The sequence below is a fragment of the Ruditapes philippinarum genome, unplaced genomic scaffold, assembly GCF_026571515.1.
Source record: "Ruditapes philippinarum isolate M1 unplaced genomic scaffold, ASM2657151v2 ctg5096_1_1_1_1, whole genome shotgun sequence".
Taxonomy (NCBI): domain Eukaryota; kingdom Metazoa; phylum Mollusca; class Bivalvia; order Venerida; family Veneridae; genus Ruditapes; species Ruditapes philippinarum.
Genome location: NW_026854104.1, coordinates 211,200 through 228,902, shown reverse-complemented (window position 1 = coordinate 228,902; position 17,703 = coordinate 211,200). Strand labels below are relative to the sequence as shown.

Genomic DNA, 17,703 nt, shown 5'->3' with positions numbered 1-17,703 from the left:
ATACTTAATTTCAATAATTAAACGGGATCTGAGTTAAAAACGCTTTTCATTATTTTTTATTAGTATTATTTTCATCATTTTTTAAGAATATGAAAGATGATCTTTCAAACTAACATTATGAACAATTTTGGGAGGCGCGCGCCGGGTGCACACCGCTCTATACGTGGTCTAAGGGAGGTAACGTGGTCTAAGGGAGGTAATTCGTATACCACTACACCGGAAATTCTGACTAAGCGATGAAAACATTTTTCACCTGTGCGCATGCGTATTGACAATTCAATTAATGGCGAACATGTTTACAAATTTGAAACTTCCAACTTAAAATCAACGCTATGTAAAGACAAGGAATATATCAGATTTAAACGTTGGCGTTTTAAGATTAAGAATACAAATTGACGTAAAGTTAACTATTCTAGTATTGAATACAGGTGTTCAAACAGGTAATACACCTTGATTTTACCTGGAATTTTTAGGTGATTCACTTCCGCCATATTTCATAATATAAGCCGGGTATGATAGCCTTTCGTAGGACAATGCTGCCACAAAGAGATAGAGATAATAACTTTCATAGATCAATATACATCTTAGGGACATAGCATAGTCAGTATTTACGTCAGTGTGCTTAGACAAAGTATAATATTTAGTTGCTTCGTTTTGCACCTTTAACTATCCCATTTTTCTTTATCTGTTATTAGAATTTAGATAAGTTCTCTGACAGTTATGATAACTGTCAAGTATTACTAAAGTTTAGATATTATATACTTAAAATAATATGAAATTAGGCAAAGCCTATGAACGGGGAAGTCGTTAAAATATTCCTTTCATTCCTTCCGTTTTAAAGGTGTCATTCGGTATTACATGCACTGCTTCCGTTTTCACTCGGAACACTCGACGATTATTATTTATCCGAAAAGTTGAGATTTGATACGTTATCGGAATACCCCGCCTATTATCATTGAGTTACATTGTAAATGGCGGCGCCCGACTAGAACTGACACTGAAAATTTCGTTGATAGGTATAGAATTCTATGTATTTTTTAAATGTTTTTTATTTGATTTTCTTTTAAATATACACGTGTAGTCTATAGCCGGGCAAGCCAAAGCCCGGACCCGCTTCGCGGGCCCGGTCTTTGACTTCCCCGTATTACTTGCATGTAGATCTGATTGCCATTGTATTTGTTTCGCCTTTATTGTTATAATGTTATTCTTTACTATCACAGAATTAAGCCGCTGTAAATAGAAAAATATTTATTCAACATACTTGCAGTCATGCCAGTGGTCAAGAAAAATTTCACGTTTCGGGATCTGGGATAGTATTTCAAAGTTAGTTCATGTGTATGATGGTATAGCTCTTGTCATATTTCAAGTTGTGATTGATCAATATGCTAGTCATTATACATATATACGCGATAGCTCACTCAGAATTGGTTAGACCACTGATTATTACTCCGGAGGTCCAGGGTTACACACTTTTTTCAGTGACACTTTCAGTGTTTCCCACCTACCTAGAGGTGTACTGGTAAGAAATCCAGGTAATCCTTGCATGTATAAGTGCTATACACTGGGCATGTAAAAGAACCAAGGGGTCTTATCATTAAGAGCTAGTTACTGGTGCCTGGATTCCCTTGTATCTTATAGCTGTCCCTTTAATGTATACAATGTATACTGCTTATAGTAATGGTAAACAATTTTAAACCAGTATGATGTAAATATCTGATTATCATGTGATTAATTACATAAAACTTTTCTGTCACAGATTACATCATGAATATCAAAGCCAAATTGATTTTAGTTGGTTACCCTGTATGATGCATACAATTCTATGTGTTGTTGATCATGGGCTACAAATCTTGATACTGTTTCCTAACATCATGTGGGACTAGATAATTTAAAGAATGTTAATTTAGAGATATCAAAAGCAAAATGCTTCAATGAACAAGTCAAGTATGGTCAAGCAGCAGTGAAGCTGCAGATTATGTAACTGAGGGTTTGGTTCGAAACAGCTGTAACTCGAAATCTTTACATAATGAAAGTGTCACATCCATTTCACACCATATTATCGATATGAAGCTGAGCTAGTCATTCTTGTTAGTAATTAAACTTATTGGTGCAATAAGTTATTATGAATTCAAAGCGGCACACCAAATAGCCTTTTAAGGTTTCAAATGCACACCTTACGACTAGTAGAACATGGTTTCTAGTAATGCAGCTAGTGTCATAACTATGTTTCCCATATGCCACCAGCTATTGCATGAGCACTGATAGGTTTCAGTGGAAAGTCAGCAAGATTAATACTATTAAAATAAGTCAGTAAATTAATAGCAAATGTTTTACATAACAACTTCGCAGATTTGTTTGTTAAAACCTTTCTTAATTTGATATTATTTAATGTTTATTTCAGTAGAAAGAAACAACCATGCAGTACTATGACAGTAAATCTCAGTTGGACGGGAGCGAGATGGACTCCCAGTCCGCGTTTGAAATGCATCAATGGCCGTCCCATTACTCGTCACAGGCTAGTATGGCGAGTATCACCCCTAGTTACAAGAGTTACCTCTCGACTTACACACCATCTCAAGCCTCCTTCTTCGTACTTCCTGTCACGGCTGAAGCTCCGAATGAGATGCAACGGGCGCAAGATAACTGGGGATTTGCATTCTGCTCCTTATTTTGCAATCCTATTTTTGGAATTGCAGCCATTCTTCTTGCTGGTAATGATTTATTTGATCTGTTTTTCTCCAGTGATATAAATATTCATATCATTTTTCTTTGAGGTAGTTTGTTTATAGAATAATTCACCACATCATGCAGCTAATTATATTTAAAAGTCAGGCATAGAATTGACATAGTACATTAAATTGGCATAACTGTATTTTGAAAAAAAGTAATGCATTTAACATCCTTTTAAAAAGTTAATTAGCATCATTTCAAAGGGTAAAACATTTAATTAGCATTATTTAAAAAAGTAATGCATTTAATAAAGGGTTGTTTTTTTTCACATGTTACTGCTTACAAGTAAACTGTCAATATCTATACAAAAATAGTCACTTAAAAAAAGAAGGTTTACACAGTACAGTCTTTATTTAAGAAATAATATATCCCAAACTGTGATTTTATTGCTCAATAGCATCACTGTTTGGAGTTTGGATGCGAGGAATTATATCACGAGGGCGTAGCCCGAGTGATATAATGATGCGCATCCAAACGACAAACAGTGATGTTATCAAGCAATAAAATCCCTGATTTGGATATATTATTTCGATTCTAACATGACATCAACAAATAAATGTTGCCGTACCTGATATTAAACAAAATTGTGCCTAATTTGTTTCCGTTCTTATTGTCAGTGCGTCGGATTTTTGTAGAGGTTACGTCACATGTCTAAACATAGAACGTCAAACAGTGATTTTATAGCATAATAACACACACTTTCTGTTCTTCTATGTTCAATAGGGAAAAATGCGAGTCGTGTTAGAATTCAATGTAACTAATAGTGAACTGATATCAAACTAGTTAACAGTGATAATCATGTTTAAAATTTTCTCATAATTTGAATAAGATATAAATATTGTTGTGAATAAATTTCAAATAATGCTATGCATTAACATAATGCTAAATATGTTGCACTGCTGATTACCTTGCATAACTTGGAAAAAAGAAGATCAATCCAATTCAATTATGAGAACAGATATTTGCTATTTGAATATATGATTAGGTGCCTGAAACTCTAAACTCCATCATTTTAAAATCAGTTAAACTGTCATTTGATTTTGAAATGATGCAAACAAATATGTTGCTAAAGATTGGTTAATTTGTATCCATTTATATTATTTTGTTTTTACAGAGATGTCTAGAGATTTCTTCAAGAAGAAGGAATACATCCAGGCATCGAAATACGGGTCCTACGCAAAAGGAGCGGCATTGGGCGGGATCATATCTACCATCATCGTGTTAGTGCTAATTATAGCCCAAGTTTTACATTATAGACTCAAGTTTAACTACTAGCAGGATCTAGTGCTAGACTGTTAGTACAAGGTTGTTTTAACAAGGCAAGAAAAAACTGTTTAGTTTAAATGCACCCAGATTTCATTTACTGCAATAATCAGGGTCTTCTTTTTGGCAGTGAGAGTCGTAGCTTTGTTTCTATTTGAGCTGAATTTTGTTATACCTATTCAATTAATATGTACCACCTTAATATATGAAATTTATAAATGGATTTATGTATAATTAAATTGAATTTTCAGAGTTAAATTTTTGTTAATATTAAGTTTATTCAATTATGCATGACCAAAGATACAAAAAAATCAAGTTTTCCATGTTTAATTCGGAAGACATTTTGCTGAACAGTTAAGTGTAAAATTATGATTTTTGGTTTATCTGTGATCAAAATATCAATATCATTCCATAATAGAATTTTTTTTTTTTAAATGCTTGAACACCAGCTTTTTGTACTTTTTAATTGCAAAAAACGGTTTTTGAATTGTACAGTTTTTTCTTGTTTTTGTGCCATTTGTAAATAGAAATCATTACAAAATCTTTTTAATCTTGTATCATAAAATTTATGACTGTTTTACAAACAGAATGAAAGTGTTCATATGTATTTTTATGATTGTGAATAGTATCTTATATTTTTAACTTTTCTTTGTTATCAGATAACAAAATAAATCGTGATGCTGTTACATTGTTGCAAGCTCGATCATAGGTTGTGAATTGATTTCTTTAAACTTTTTTTAGCTCACCTGAGCTTGCTCAGGGTGAGCTTTTAGGATCGGTGAATGTCCGTCGTCCGTCGTCCGTCGTCCGTCCGGCCGTCCACAATTACTTGTGAACACTCTAGCGGTCGCATTTTTGCCTCAATCATCATCAAACTTGGTCAGGATGCTTATCTAGTTGAAAGCTCGGATGAGTTCGAACATGGGTCATCTCGGATGAAAAACTAGGTCACAAGAGCTAAAAATAGAAAAACCTTGTGAACACTCTAGAGGTCACATTTTTGACCCAATCATCATCAAACTTGGTCAGGATGTTTGTCTAGGTGATAGCTTGGATGAGTTCGAACATGGGTCATCTCGGATGAAAAAGTAGGTCACAGGAGCTATAAATAGAAAAACCTTGTGAACACTCTAGTGGTCACATTTTTTGAACCAATCATCATCAAACTTGGTCAGAATGCTTGTCTAGTCAATTGCTTGGATGAGTTCGAACATGGGTCATCTCTGATGAAAAACTAGGTCACAGGAGCTAAAAATAGAAAAACCTTGTGAACACTCTAGTGGTCACATTTTTGACCCAATCATCATCAAACTTTGTCAGGATGCTTGTTTAGATAATAGCCCGGATGAGTTCGAATATGGGTCATCTCGGATGAAAAACTAGGTCACCGGAGCTATAAATAGAAAAACCTTGTGAACACTCTAGTGGTCACATTTTTGCATCAATCATCATCAAACTTGGTCAGGATGCTTATCTAGTTGATAGCTTGGATGAGTTCGAACATGGGTCATCTCGGAGGAAAAAGTAGGTCACCAGAGCTAAAAATAGAAAAACCTTGTTAACACTTTAGCGGTCACATTTTTGCATCAATCATCATCAAACTTGATCAAGATGCTTGTCTAGGTGATAGCTCGGATGAGTTCGAACATGGGTCATCTCGGATGAAAAACTAGGTCACAGGAGCTAAAAATAGAAAAACCTTGTTAACACTCTAGTGGTCACAATTTTGACTCAATTGTCATCAAACTTGGTCAGGAAACTTGTCTAGGTCATTGCTGGGAATAAATCGAACATGGGACATTTCGGATGAAAAACTAGGTCACAGGAGCTAAAAATAGAAAAAATCTTGTTAACACTTTAGTGGCTACTGTTGTGATCCAAATATTCTGTTAATTGGTCTGAAAGTTTGTTTTGATGATTTCTAAGTCAAGATCGAACATGGGTCATCTTGGATGAAAAACTAGGTCACACCGCCCAAATATGGAAAAACCTTGTTAACATTCTAGTGGTCACATTTTCGACTCAATTATCATCAAACTTGGTCAGGATGTTTGTCTAGGTAATTGCTTGGATGAGTTCGAAATCCCATGTGAAACTAGGTCACCGGAGCTAAAAATAGAAAAATCTTGTTAACACTCTAGTTGCTACTATTTTGATCCAAGTATCCTGGAAATTGGTCTGAAAGTTTGTTTTGATGATTTCTAGGTCAAGTTTGAATATGTGTCACCTGGGTAAAAAACTAGGTCGCACTGCTCAAATATGGATAATCCTTGTTAACACTGTAGTGGTCACATTTTTGACTCACCTGTCATGAGACTTGGTCAGAATGCTTGTCTAGGTAATTGTTTGGATGAGTTTGATAATTCAGGTGAGCGATCTAGGGCCATCATGGCCCTCTTGTTTAGCAACTTAAACCATGGAAAAAATCTTTTTAAAAATCAAATTTTTATTTTACATGGTATGCTTTGCCATGTGAAAATAAAAGTTTATCATCATATTTGTGAAGTTAAACTTAAAAAAAACATTTTCTGCATTATGTAAGTAATTAGGTAATTGTTAAACTGGCATGCCTCCAGAGTTCATATAAGTTTACAGATTTCTGAAAAATCTGGAGGAAAAACATCATTATTTCATGTAGTTTCTAAGAAATTTTAATATATTCCTGGATAATTCAGGATTCAGACACTTGAAAAAAATCAGCATTGCTGGAACATTTTACACCATCTGTGTTTGAATCAAAATTTATAAGCCTTAGAATAGTGGAAACTATTTCTTTTTCGCAAACACTATTTCTTGACTTCAAGCCATTTTGGAATAAATTTTACAATCTCTCATAAAAGACTGTTATAAATTATTTTGGGAAATTATAAGCATTTAACAGTAACTGTATTCTTGATTTTTGCATTGAATGAATTTTGCTCATTACTACTAGAGTTTTAGTTTAGTAGATAATTTTACACTTTTAGTTCCCAACACAAAAAAATTGCAGGGAAAAATTGAAAAAGCTCATCCTGCGGATCTTTATACAAAATGTGTGATTGCGCATTTGTGAAAATGATTTTTTTTTTCAAAACTACTTCAAGAGCATGACATTTAATCAGATATGTGACGTCAACTTGTAAATTTGGTAAATTTTGAAAAAATTCAAATATTCATAGTCGTACATGTTGGCTTTACATGATTGCCCGTTTACAATAATGTATATAAATTTTTATCATGGAATATATTATATTGTATTGTTTTCAAATCATTTAGCCGCAAGCATTTTATGGTAAAGCAAGTAAAGAATGATCTTTATCATTTATATTGATAATTATTGTTATACATGATGGTTGTGACATGAAAGTGCTTTTTTAAAAATTTTTTTTTTTTTTGAGCTGAATTTTCCATTCAAGAATGTTTTATGTGATTTGTACATTTCACTTTTTCATGAATTGCCAAGGGTTTTTGTGCAAAAACTGTGGTTATTATGTATGTACCATATACATTATAATTTATCATATTCAATCAAGTCCATCAAGTGTGGATTCTAATTTAGAATTGTTAAAGTGGCTGACTTACAGACTTTAAGATTTTCCTCCTTTTTTGCGGAGGATATGGTGCCGGACATTTTAAATCTTGGTGACTAAAAATTGTAATAGGAGAATGGTTCATTCTATGTGCAGACTTGTGACTGAATTAATGAAAGGGGGTGGGGGAACATCAGGATTGCTTCTGTATCAGTGAAACCTTCAATATTAACCATATGACCTAAATATAATTTCTATGGATTAAATATAACATAAAGTTGTTGTACCATCTGTATATTCATGACATGCTATAGAAGTATCCAAGATGACATTATGTATGCACATTTTGCATATGTATATTATGCCTTTCAAGCAATTACATGTATAGAAAAAGTCATTCCAGGGGTCATTTTGGAGTTTATACTTAAATTTTTTAAACATTGAAAGTCCTGATTTGAAATTCTGTTTCATGCAAACCAATATCTTGCTAAATTTTCACACTTTTTCCCAAAGACTGAGGACATATCACTTAATGTACCTCTTTTACTACTACTTCTACTAAGTATTTATAGTAAATACATGTAATTAAGTTATATATTTTCATCAGTTGATATCACTTGTTTTAGTCAAATTTCCCTAAATATTGATTTTACGCACGTTTCTTTTTTGCATAAATTATTCCAGCAAGATCTATATACTAGAGTTTTATTCGTAGTATTTCACTTCTGAACATGTGTTAATCAAGGGAAGTAATTTGCGAAAAACTTGTTAAGGAACTTACAAGATTACAGGCCCTTGGATTGATTTTGAAATATTTTTTAAGAGCTTATAGTATAACTATATACATGTATTATACACAAGATCATTAGCATTTCAAACTTTATTTGCAATTTACATCTTATTATGATATTAAGATTAATTTTGTTTCTTGCATTCATTATTACTAGAGTCATCATGTATAAACTATTAGTTAATCAGGCAATCTAACAGGTGTCTGTAAACACAGTAAAAAATAAGAGAATATTGATATTAAAAGCATTTGATTTTCATTTAAAATATGACAAAAGAAAAATATAACATTTACATAGGAAGTGAAAGGGTTTTTTTTTCTGCATGATTTTCAAAACTGTAATTAGGTCAATGAATAAAAGTGCTTATATACACCCATATCTTCTTTCATTAAATGTTTTTATGAATATGCAAATTATCTGTTTTAGTATTCATGCATATTCAAATATTTGTACATCATGTAATACATATGCATGTTTTTGAAATACATATTCATAATATATGCACCAGTAAATCAATCAGATCTATTTCGGTTATATAATTTCTTTGGTTATATAATTTCTTTGGTTATATAATTTCTTTTTCTGATATATATTTGTACACAGATAGAAATTAATTTAATTACTTAGGAACACAAGTTAATTCAATTTATTCAGTGATCTTTCTGTTTAATTCAGATTTCAGTTTAATATTCTTACAGATAATATAGTTTTTAGTCAATTCATATGTATATGTCATTAATTCATTTATGGAATCAGTTCTTATGTATATATAAAGGAAGCGAGGTATTTTTATACATTTTTATATAAAATATATACATATCATCTATTATAAACCATTCCCTGTACTATAAATATATAAAGAATCTAAAAAAGGAGGAATTTGTTTTGTTGTTAATGTAAACCCTGTGTCGATTATGTACCTGGCCTGAAGTGGCCGAAGAGTGATCAGTATGGTGCAATATAATTATTCAGACAAAATGGTGGAGCTTCATAATGATGTAGACATGTTTATGTGTCAAATGCTACCAATACCCGCGTCATGAACAGAAATTGGATTCAATTGGTTATTTCTAAAACACGTACAGACGTATGACGTCTCTTACATGGTGTGATTTGATTAGTCTGCTTGGTTTTAAATAAAAAAGAAAGAATAACCTGAGGGTAAAGGAAATTGCTCGGAAATTGTTTAAAGAAGGTAAAGCGATCGATTTCTATCAAAAACGTGGAAATATTCCAAGATACTAATGAGAATCTGACTAAAAGAAAGCTCCAGGAGACAGGATCTTTTTTGAGAACTTCAGCACACATGGACACAGATTACTTCGGCATATAAATAATCTTTACTGTCCCATTCTGGGATGATTATTTGGTGTCATTTGATTGAAAGTTCATCAATCCAAGAGCTTAATAATTTATAATAGCATACAGTCAAAAATAACCGAAATAGTTACGGTATTTATTTTTACCCGCGACGCTATTTTGTCCGATTATATAATGCACTATGTATGTACAACTAATAATTTTTTCAAAAAGTTCAAATTTAGACTACAAATAAGATTTTAGTCCTGTAAAGTAACATCTCATCAACAAACATTTTTGCTACTCTCGAAGGGTGTTGCTCTACAGATTTTTTACTGTATAGGAAAAAAGGTAGTTTTTTTTTAAGTTCAATATCGAGAATGGTGTTGCTGCAAAAAATATTGTGCCTTTTATAGATCGGAGAATCGGTAACCAATTTTTATCAATAGGTTACTTGTTCTATTAAAATAAAATCGTTTGTAACACAACAGTCTTCTTTCAGAAAAGAAGTAATGGAGATACAGTACTACTTATTGCTTAAGAAACCTGTGTTAATTTGTCATAATAAAAGTATTGAAATCAGTGCAGAATTATCCCTGTCAAATTTATCGAGCTTTGAATTTGGAACAATTCAATATGAAACTACCAACAGTATAGAGCCTGATTTTGCTATCTGGCCTGGCCTAACACTGGTGCCAAAAGCTAATCACTTCCGGTTCTCACACGGTAAGGGGTAAGAAGCAGCTTTCTCATGAATAGTGCCAAAAATATTGTTTATATTATTAATATTGGAGTCAGGAAGATATTTTGTATTATACTCTAACAAACGAACCTTTCTTGTAAACTGTACCTTTTGGTTCAACGCACTTTGCTTGTCATACTCATATAAGGTTTATATCGGCAAAAGATCCAAGTTAATTATTTATTCTTAACTATATTACAATACATATATAATTATAACGTATTTATATCATTCAACCTAAACACTTATAGCAAAACGTTTTTTACGCTCTGACAAAATAAATATCAATACACACAATTTAGGATTTCAACAAAATATATCACATAGCAACAAAGTTATCAAACACGAATTAAGTCATTGGGAAATAGTCAAAAGGGTTCTATTCTGATTGCTTTAGAATGATTAATTGGCAATCTTTACACTTCTTTGGTTGTAGGAAGCTGAGTGCCAGCACCAACGCTTGGATTAGCACCTAATCTCGTGCTTCTTGGGACGCTTGACACTTTACTGACCACTGTTGACCTATCCGTTGACCTTTGACCATGGGATCTCGTGCTCTTTACGTGAGAGAGTCGGCTGCGCATCTTTGACGGCCTTGAACTTTGGTACCCGGATAATCCTCTAAATCCCGTTGTAGCGTCAATTTCTTTTCCCATTGTCAGTTTGTCCCATAGAAAAAGGGCACCAGCAGCGCAAGTGCCAAAGAACGCGCAAAATGTAAGTCCATACGCACTGCTGATGTGACTTGAGTTAGAGTAAGAAGAGGCGTAAACAATCAATCCTAGTAGACTGAATAAAGCTGGAAAACAAACAAAATGTAGTCCATGATAAATGTAAGAGCTGTTTGTATTTAAACTTTACAAAGTCATCTAAGTCGGAGTTAATATTAATCTAACATACGTACTGGATATATTGAAATTAACCAGAAAAACAATCCGGCAACCTGTCTTTTATTTATAAGCTGGAATTTCAGTTCGGAATCTGCCATTTTCACCAGTTTGATCAGACACAAATTGTATCATTAAAAATATCGATTGAGGTTTGATTCCATCACTCATGTCCGAGTTGTGCCCCTTAGATGGCCAAATTATGAGTGTCTGCATTATAGCAATTTTATATTTGATTTGATTCGTTCTGAAACAGATTTCCACAGAACTTGCTTAACCTTCGAACTTGAATTCCTGTTTAAAATGACCTGAAATTATTTTTTGAATTACAGAGTTGTAGCTCCTTAACGTGTAAAAGTAAACATAGTTGTAAAACATCTTAGTTTCTTACATACCTACACCAAAGCATAGCCCAATTATGATCCATTGAAGAAAGATATATTTAATCTCTCGCAGAAAGAACATGTAGGCAACTACCAAACCCATTAGTCCAAGCATTCCCATAAACGCCATCAATTCCAAAAATCGTACGGCTCGGAACCAGTCTACAAAAATATATATAACATTTGTGTGATTTTTTTCATTTACAAAAGAACTACGGTGGCTCTAAGTCGTTCCCTCGAATTAGTATAGTAACGAGATAAAAAAGAGAGAAGTGCATTTTTAAAAACAAATTGTGCATGTCTGCTCAGTGCCACCGTGCATAACCCCTATGTATGATTAAGAAATTGAATATAAGACACATACTTAAAAATCGGATGCAAAAAAGAAAAAAAAAACCAAAAAACAAATAACAAAATGAAGAAAGAAAAAAGAAAAAAAATCGGTTATGTATGCGACGTAACTATATGCATGTAATATAAAAATTAAATAATTAATTCATATAACTGTACCAACTGCCAAAAGGCAATGCACATAAAAAATATGATTCTGAGTTACTTTTTGAACCAATAAAAGTATTATAAAGTACACCACAAATAAAAGACTTTTAAATAGAAATAGAAATAAAGGCATTTATGGGGCTCAATGGGCCTTGAAATCAGGCGGTAAGTTGTTGTATCGGCAGGTTATTACAATGATGTTACGCTCCAATATAACCTAACCGTTTTATTTAAAAGATGGAGCAGTAACACACTATATGTAAACATAAATTCAAATGTATTTACAGAAATTAATGATAAAAAGAATGGCTAAATAACAGACAAGCTGAATTAAAATAGAAAAAATAAAGAAAAGATTGCGGATTATGCGAATCTAGAGGGGAAAGCTAGAAAGAATGTTGGCAAAAATGTAGTTCATTCTGGGAAGTTGACGAGAATGACTTGCTCAATCTGAAATATTCCACCCTAACGTTAACAGAAACACCTAAAAACGTTTCAAGGCAGTTACAGTTGTAGCCTAGTTAGTTTTTTTTTTTATTACTCAATTTAGAATTCAAAATACGGAGCAAATATTTTTTTTCAAAATGTTACTATTTGGTTAAAACATATCTACCTAAGCTCGAATGAACAAGTTCTTGCAACTTATATTAATCACTTTCGAGTCCGCTTCCTGGAACCAACCAGTACTGGTGTCAAATGAAGAAACAGGGTCGGAACCAATCATCCCTGGGGTTAGAGGCAGACACCTTAACCACTAGGCCACCGCTCCACTTAAATGTTACAATTTGATGTACAGTGTATTAGAAAAGAACGATAAGGGGAATATATGAGCCGCGTCACGACAAAACCAATATAGCGCGTTTGCGACCAGCATGGATCCAGACCAGCCTGCGCATCCGCGCAGTCTGATCAGGATCCATGCTGTCCGCTATCAGTTTCTCTACTTGTTACAGGGTCTGTAAGCGAACAGCATGGATCCTGATCAGACTGCGCGGATGCACAGGCTGGTCTGGATCCATGCTGGCCGCAAACCCATTATGTTGGTTTTGTCGTGACGCGGCTCATATATTGAAAACAAACTTCTCGAAATCGTAACATACGTGCTAAATAATACTCTGTGTACATGGTGCAGGTCGTACTCCCACCAGTGACCCTCAGACAGTAGTTCCACAAACCCCCATAGTAGCCAGTGGTCACATCATCGACTGTGTAAGTGTACACGTTCCAAAAAGGCAGAAACACTCCGAATAACAGTAGAAGCGTCGTCGCCACACATAGGCCTGATGCCACAATTCTTTTTATTGAAGATTCTCTGTAATACAAAAAAGATGAACATTACATTTTAATACGTCTGACTTAGAAATTATATATTGGTGTTACTTAGAAGATTAACTTCAGAGATATAAAACTGGTAAATATTGTTATAAGGAGAACTGTTTGATTCACTGAATGCGTAACAGCGCGTCAAATCCGTATCATATATTGATAACTTTAAATCCGTGTTTGTCGGCATCCGCAATTTATTTATGTAGTTAACTGTATATCCGTGTTGGTCGCCATCCGCAATTTGTTTACGTAGTTAACTTTATATCCGTGTTTGTCGCCATCCGCAATTTGTTTATGTAGTTAACTGTATATCCGTGTTTATCGGCATCCACAATTTGTTTATGTACATAACTTTAAATCCGTGTGTGTCGGCATCCGCAATTTGTTAATGTAGTTAACTTTATATCTGAGTGTGTCGGCATCTGCAATTTGTTTACTGGTATAGTCAACTATATATGTTTGTATTTTTGTAGTCAACTTTATATCAGTGTTTGTCGGTAAACACATTTTGTTTACTCGTATAAACAACTTTATATCGTTGTTTTTCGGTAACCACAATTTGTTTACTCGTATAGTCAACTTTACATCGGTGTTTGTCGCTAACCACAATTTGTTTATATAGTCAACTTTATATCCGTGTTTGTCGGTAACCACAATTTGTTTGTAAACATATGTAGTCAACTTTATATCCGTGTTTGTCGGTAACCACAATTTGTTTATATAGTCAACTTTATATCCGTGTTTGTCGGTAACCACAATTTGTTTGTATAGTCAACTTTATATCCGTGTTTGTCGGTAACCACAATTTGTTTGTATAGTCAACTTTATATCCGTGTTTGTCGGTAACCACAATTTGTTTAATATAGTCAACTTTATATCCGTGTTTGTCGGTAACCACAATTTGTTTGTATAGTCAAATTTATATCCGTGTTTGTCGGTAACCACAATTTGTTTAATATAGTCAACTTTATATCCGTGTTTGTCGGTAACCACAATTTGTTTATAAAGTCAATTTTATGTCGGCATTTGCAAATTTCTGTTGTAGTAAATTTCATATCCGTGTTTTGTAGCATCAGCAATTTGTTTCTGTTATAAACTACTGCTTGTTGGCACCCGCAGTTTGTTTCTGTATACTACATCTATATTATGACATTTACGTATGACGTTGTTTCAATTTATAGGCAAGGGGTACTTTCTGTTATACAATATTTCATTTCATAAATATTAAATCAGAAATGCTTTTTTTCTTGTTTTCTCAAAAGATTTTAGCTGGGTGTTTCCAAAACGTTACTCATTGACCAATTAGCTGAACCTTCTTTTGCTTTTCCGCAATTAGTACAGTTAAAGTGATTTATTTTGTATGGAAGTCAAAATACTACTTTGTTTTCAATTTTCTATTTTCATGACAACTAATATATACAGTGCTACTTTCTTAAGATGATAAGCATATTGCTTGCCAAAAAAAACCATAATTTTAATGTTGTAAACCTCATATTTGCCTTTTATAAAGAAGAAAACAATATTTCTGAGGCATAATGTGTCTTTAAATTACTAAAAAAACAACCTTACCTGAAGCCGTCTTTCACTTTAGTCTTTGCTTTTATAAACATTCCTTTCGCGCCTTTCGGAGGTGGGGCAACTGGTGTCCGTGGTGATAATGTCGACTGGACTGTCTGTACTGTCCTAGATGTTCTGTCCGATTTTAAAGACACTACGGTTATTTTAGATCGTCTGTCATCCTCTACAAAGAACGGCTTACCAGTACTGGTTCCTTGCGCCGGTGGCAGAACAGGACGGTCTGACTTACGGCTTATAGTGCTTCCTTTGTCATTTAATTTTGGTAACCTGCGATCTGTGCGCGGCGTGTTGTGTGTGCTTGGCGGACGGTTATCTGTTGGGAACCACATAGTTTTTTATCATTTAATTTCAAAATAAGAAAAAAATCGTCCAGTATTCGACTATCTATTATTCAACCATTTAATAACCACATTTCAAATTCCGAAATCTGCTACAGAAGTTATTCATTTTCGCATTATGCCACCACTTTGTTTAGAAAATACAAAATACTTAAAATTATTTCATTTCCGTATATAAAACAAACGGTTTGTTTAGAATCCATTAATTCTGTACCTATGTTGTAAAAGAAAATCATGAATTTTAAAGTTTTAGAATCCTATTAATCGTTTAGGATTAAAAATTATTCAAAGTTATTACATCTAGCAGGATTAAAATATAAAGCCGAGTGACCAGTGGTCGAAAATCTTTAATCTATATAGATTAAATGTCTGCTAAATCAGTGCATAATCATTACATGTATATTTGTACGAGACAAAAGTTCAAAACGTCAAGCCAATGAGCTTAGCGGACAACGAACACTTTGAAACAAGTAGTATATACAGGTGTGTAATTATCCGTATAATTCGAAGCCAGAATGGGTATAAAATCTATTTTTATTTGACTTTTAGACATATTCTATAGTTCATACAGTACTGGTGTCGTATGAGAAATCATGGCCGTGACCAAATTAGTGCTCGGACCCACGACCTTAGATACTTTCAACTTCCCCACCGCTCCTTCGGTATAGAAAGATCAAGGGGGTTGGCGCTGTTCATGAAACAAAGCCCTCACACAAGGGAGAACCACTTCGGTATTTATACCGGAATAAAACGAAAAAAGAAAAAGAAAAGTCACACCGACAATGTAATCTACGTCATGGAAGTTATACAACAATGTTTCACTGAAATCACCGATTAGTTTTCTACCAGAAGACAGACTGGCCGATATTCGAAGTGTGCAGTATAATTGTACAAAGTAATGTGGTTGTATTTCATATGGTCGCGGATAGCTCGCTCCACTCCTCTCAGTATTGAATACAATATTTAATGTAAAGTATTTCATGCTTACAGTGATTATCTGTGACGTGTTTTGAAAGAATAAGAAGCGAAATTCCAAGGAAAAAGGGTTGTAACTGTACCAAAAACATCCTAAGGTTACCTGTCCTTTAAAATAACAATTTAAGTATTTCAAGTTTGAAGTGTTTCTTTTAACGTTGCACTACTGTTATTTACCCCACACAGTATGTCATACGACGACTTCCCAGCTTTACTGGTGAAGGAAACCGAAGGTGCCCCTCAGCACATTGTTTCAGACGAGTAGAACCGCTGATGTACCGTAAGCTAGTTGAAGCGAATATCTTTGATACTTTTTATATAATTTATTTTTAGTTCGATTGTGTTAAAAGCTACAGTATAAGGATATTGAAACAGTCTCGAATTTGTTCCTGGAACAAACCAGTGCTTAGTAACGAGTGTAAAGTTCCTTGCTTAAGGAAACAATGGCTTCAACCCCTGAAGGGGGATTGAACACACGCGGCGTATGTTTAATTTAATTAAACACCATTTCTGCCGACGCGTTAACAAGCCGGCCACGCCGCCTTAACATAAAGTTAACATAAAGTGAACACACAAAAGAGGGTAATGACAAAAGCTGCACTCTGCTACAAGTGAAGTGGAGCTAAAGTGTCTTTCAGCATGCAAATGAAATACTCTTACAAAATTTTCTCTCAACTGAAAAGAAATTTTTACATGGTAAATACAACGAAAACAAGTGTAACAATATTTATAAATTTAATCCCATGTTGAACAAATCTTTCCTTTGCTAACTTCTAAAAAATAATTGTAAATCATACTATAATGAATGTATCATGTCCTGGAAGAAAATAAATAATGACCCACCATTTTATTCATTTTCACAAACGTTGAAAAATTACAAAATTTGAAAATAAGAGGAATTTAAAGTCAACCAATTTAACAAATATATGAAATTAAGGTTGCCAGTATATTAGAAATGTATACATTTTGTACTATAATACATTGGACTTTAAAAAAAACTTTACAATTACCATGTATTACCATATATATAGAGTTTAACCAAAAGAAATATCTCAATTAATGTGAAATATAACAGAAAAAAGAATAAATTGTACACTATAAATAACTTATATTCTATATTTAGCAGGCTAATCAATGAACTTGCCTGTGTGCGACATACTAAATTGGAAATTTACTAGCAAAAATCTTTTAGTTTAGTATATAAAAGACCCATTGTTAATACTGGGAGAAGTTGTGTGTCAACCTTTTTCCCCGCCTATGTTATACCATTGTATTGCTACTGTCTACATGTATGTAAATGAGCAGCGTCACCACAAAACCAACATAATGCGTTTGCGACCAGCATGGATCCAGACCAGCCTGCGCATCCGCGCAGTCTGATCAG

The 17,703-nt window shown here is 33.6% G+C and overlaps 2 protein-coding genes across 3 annotated transcripts; one reads left to right on the top strand and one right to left on the bottom strand.

Annotated features, from left to right (window-relative positions):
* The first annotated feature begins 252 nt into the window (after positions 1 to 252).
* LOC132738966 (uncharacterized) lies at positions 253 to 4,187 on the top strand. Of its 2 annotated transcripts, none has more exons than XM_060726597.1 (3): positions 253 to 440; positions 2,405 to 2,711; positions 3,845 to 4,187. In XM_060726597.1, the coding sequence occupies exons 2-3, from the start codon at positions 2,417 to 2,419 to the stop codon at positions 4,003 to 4,005; spliced, it is 456 nt and encodes a 151-aa protein (XP_060582580.1). In that variant the 5' UTR covers positions 253 to 440; positions 2,405 to 2,416; the 3' UTR covers positions 4,006 to 4,187. The 2 variants fall into 2 exon arrangements, with proteins under 2 accessions (XP_060582580.1, XP_060582579.1); XM_060726596.1 differs by having other exon boundaries at positions 2,402 to 2,711; positions 3,845 to 4,181.
* A 6,338-nt stretch (positions 4,188 to 10,525) lies between these two features.
* On the bottom strand, positions 10,526 to 15,578 carry LOC132738954 (uncharacterized). The gene is made up of 4 exons (XM_060726581.1): positions 14,998 to 15,578; positions 13,203 to 13,414; positions 11,617 to 11,766; positions 10,526 to 11,133 (listed from the first exon to the last, which is right to left on the bottom strand). Exons 1-4 carry the CDS (start codon positions 15,333 to 15,335, stop codon positions 10,751 to 10,753), a joined length of 1,083 nt encoding a protein of 360 aa, XP_060582564.1. The 5' UTR covers positions 15,336 to 15,578; the 3' UTR covers positions 10,526 to 10,750.
* Positions 15,579 to 17,703: the final 2,125 nt, after the last annotated feature.

Bases quoted from the DNA above. Each gene is read 5' to 3' on its own strand.
- LOC132738966 (XM_060726597.1), top strand. From the start codon at position 2,417: ATGCAGTACTATGACAGTAAATCTCAGTTGGACGGGAGCGAGATGGAC. The intron at 2,712-3,844 runs GTAATGATTTAT...TTGTTTTTACAG, and splicing joins TGCAGCCATTCTTCTTGCTG to AGATGTCTAGAGATTTCTTC.
- LOC132738954 (XM_060726581.1), bottom strand. From the start codon at position 15,335: ATGTGGTTCCCAACAGATAACCGTCCGCCAAGCACACACAACACGCCG. The intron at 13,415-14,997 runs GTAAGGTTGTTT...TTTGTATTACAG, and splicing joins AAAGTGAAAGACGGCTTCAG to AGAATCTTCAATAAAAAGAA. The intron at 11,767-13,202 runs GTATGTTACGAT...ATATTTTTGTAG, and splicing joins CACAGAGTATTATTTAGCAC to ACTGGTTCCGAGCCGTACGA.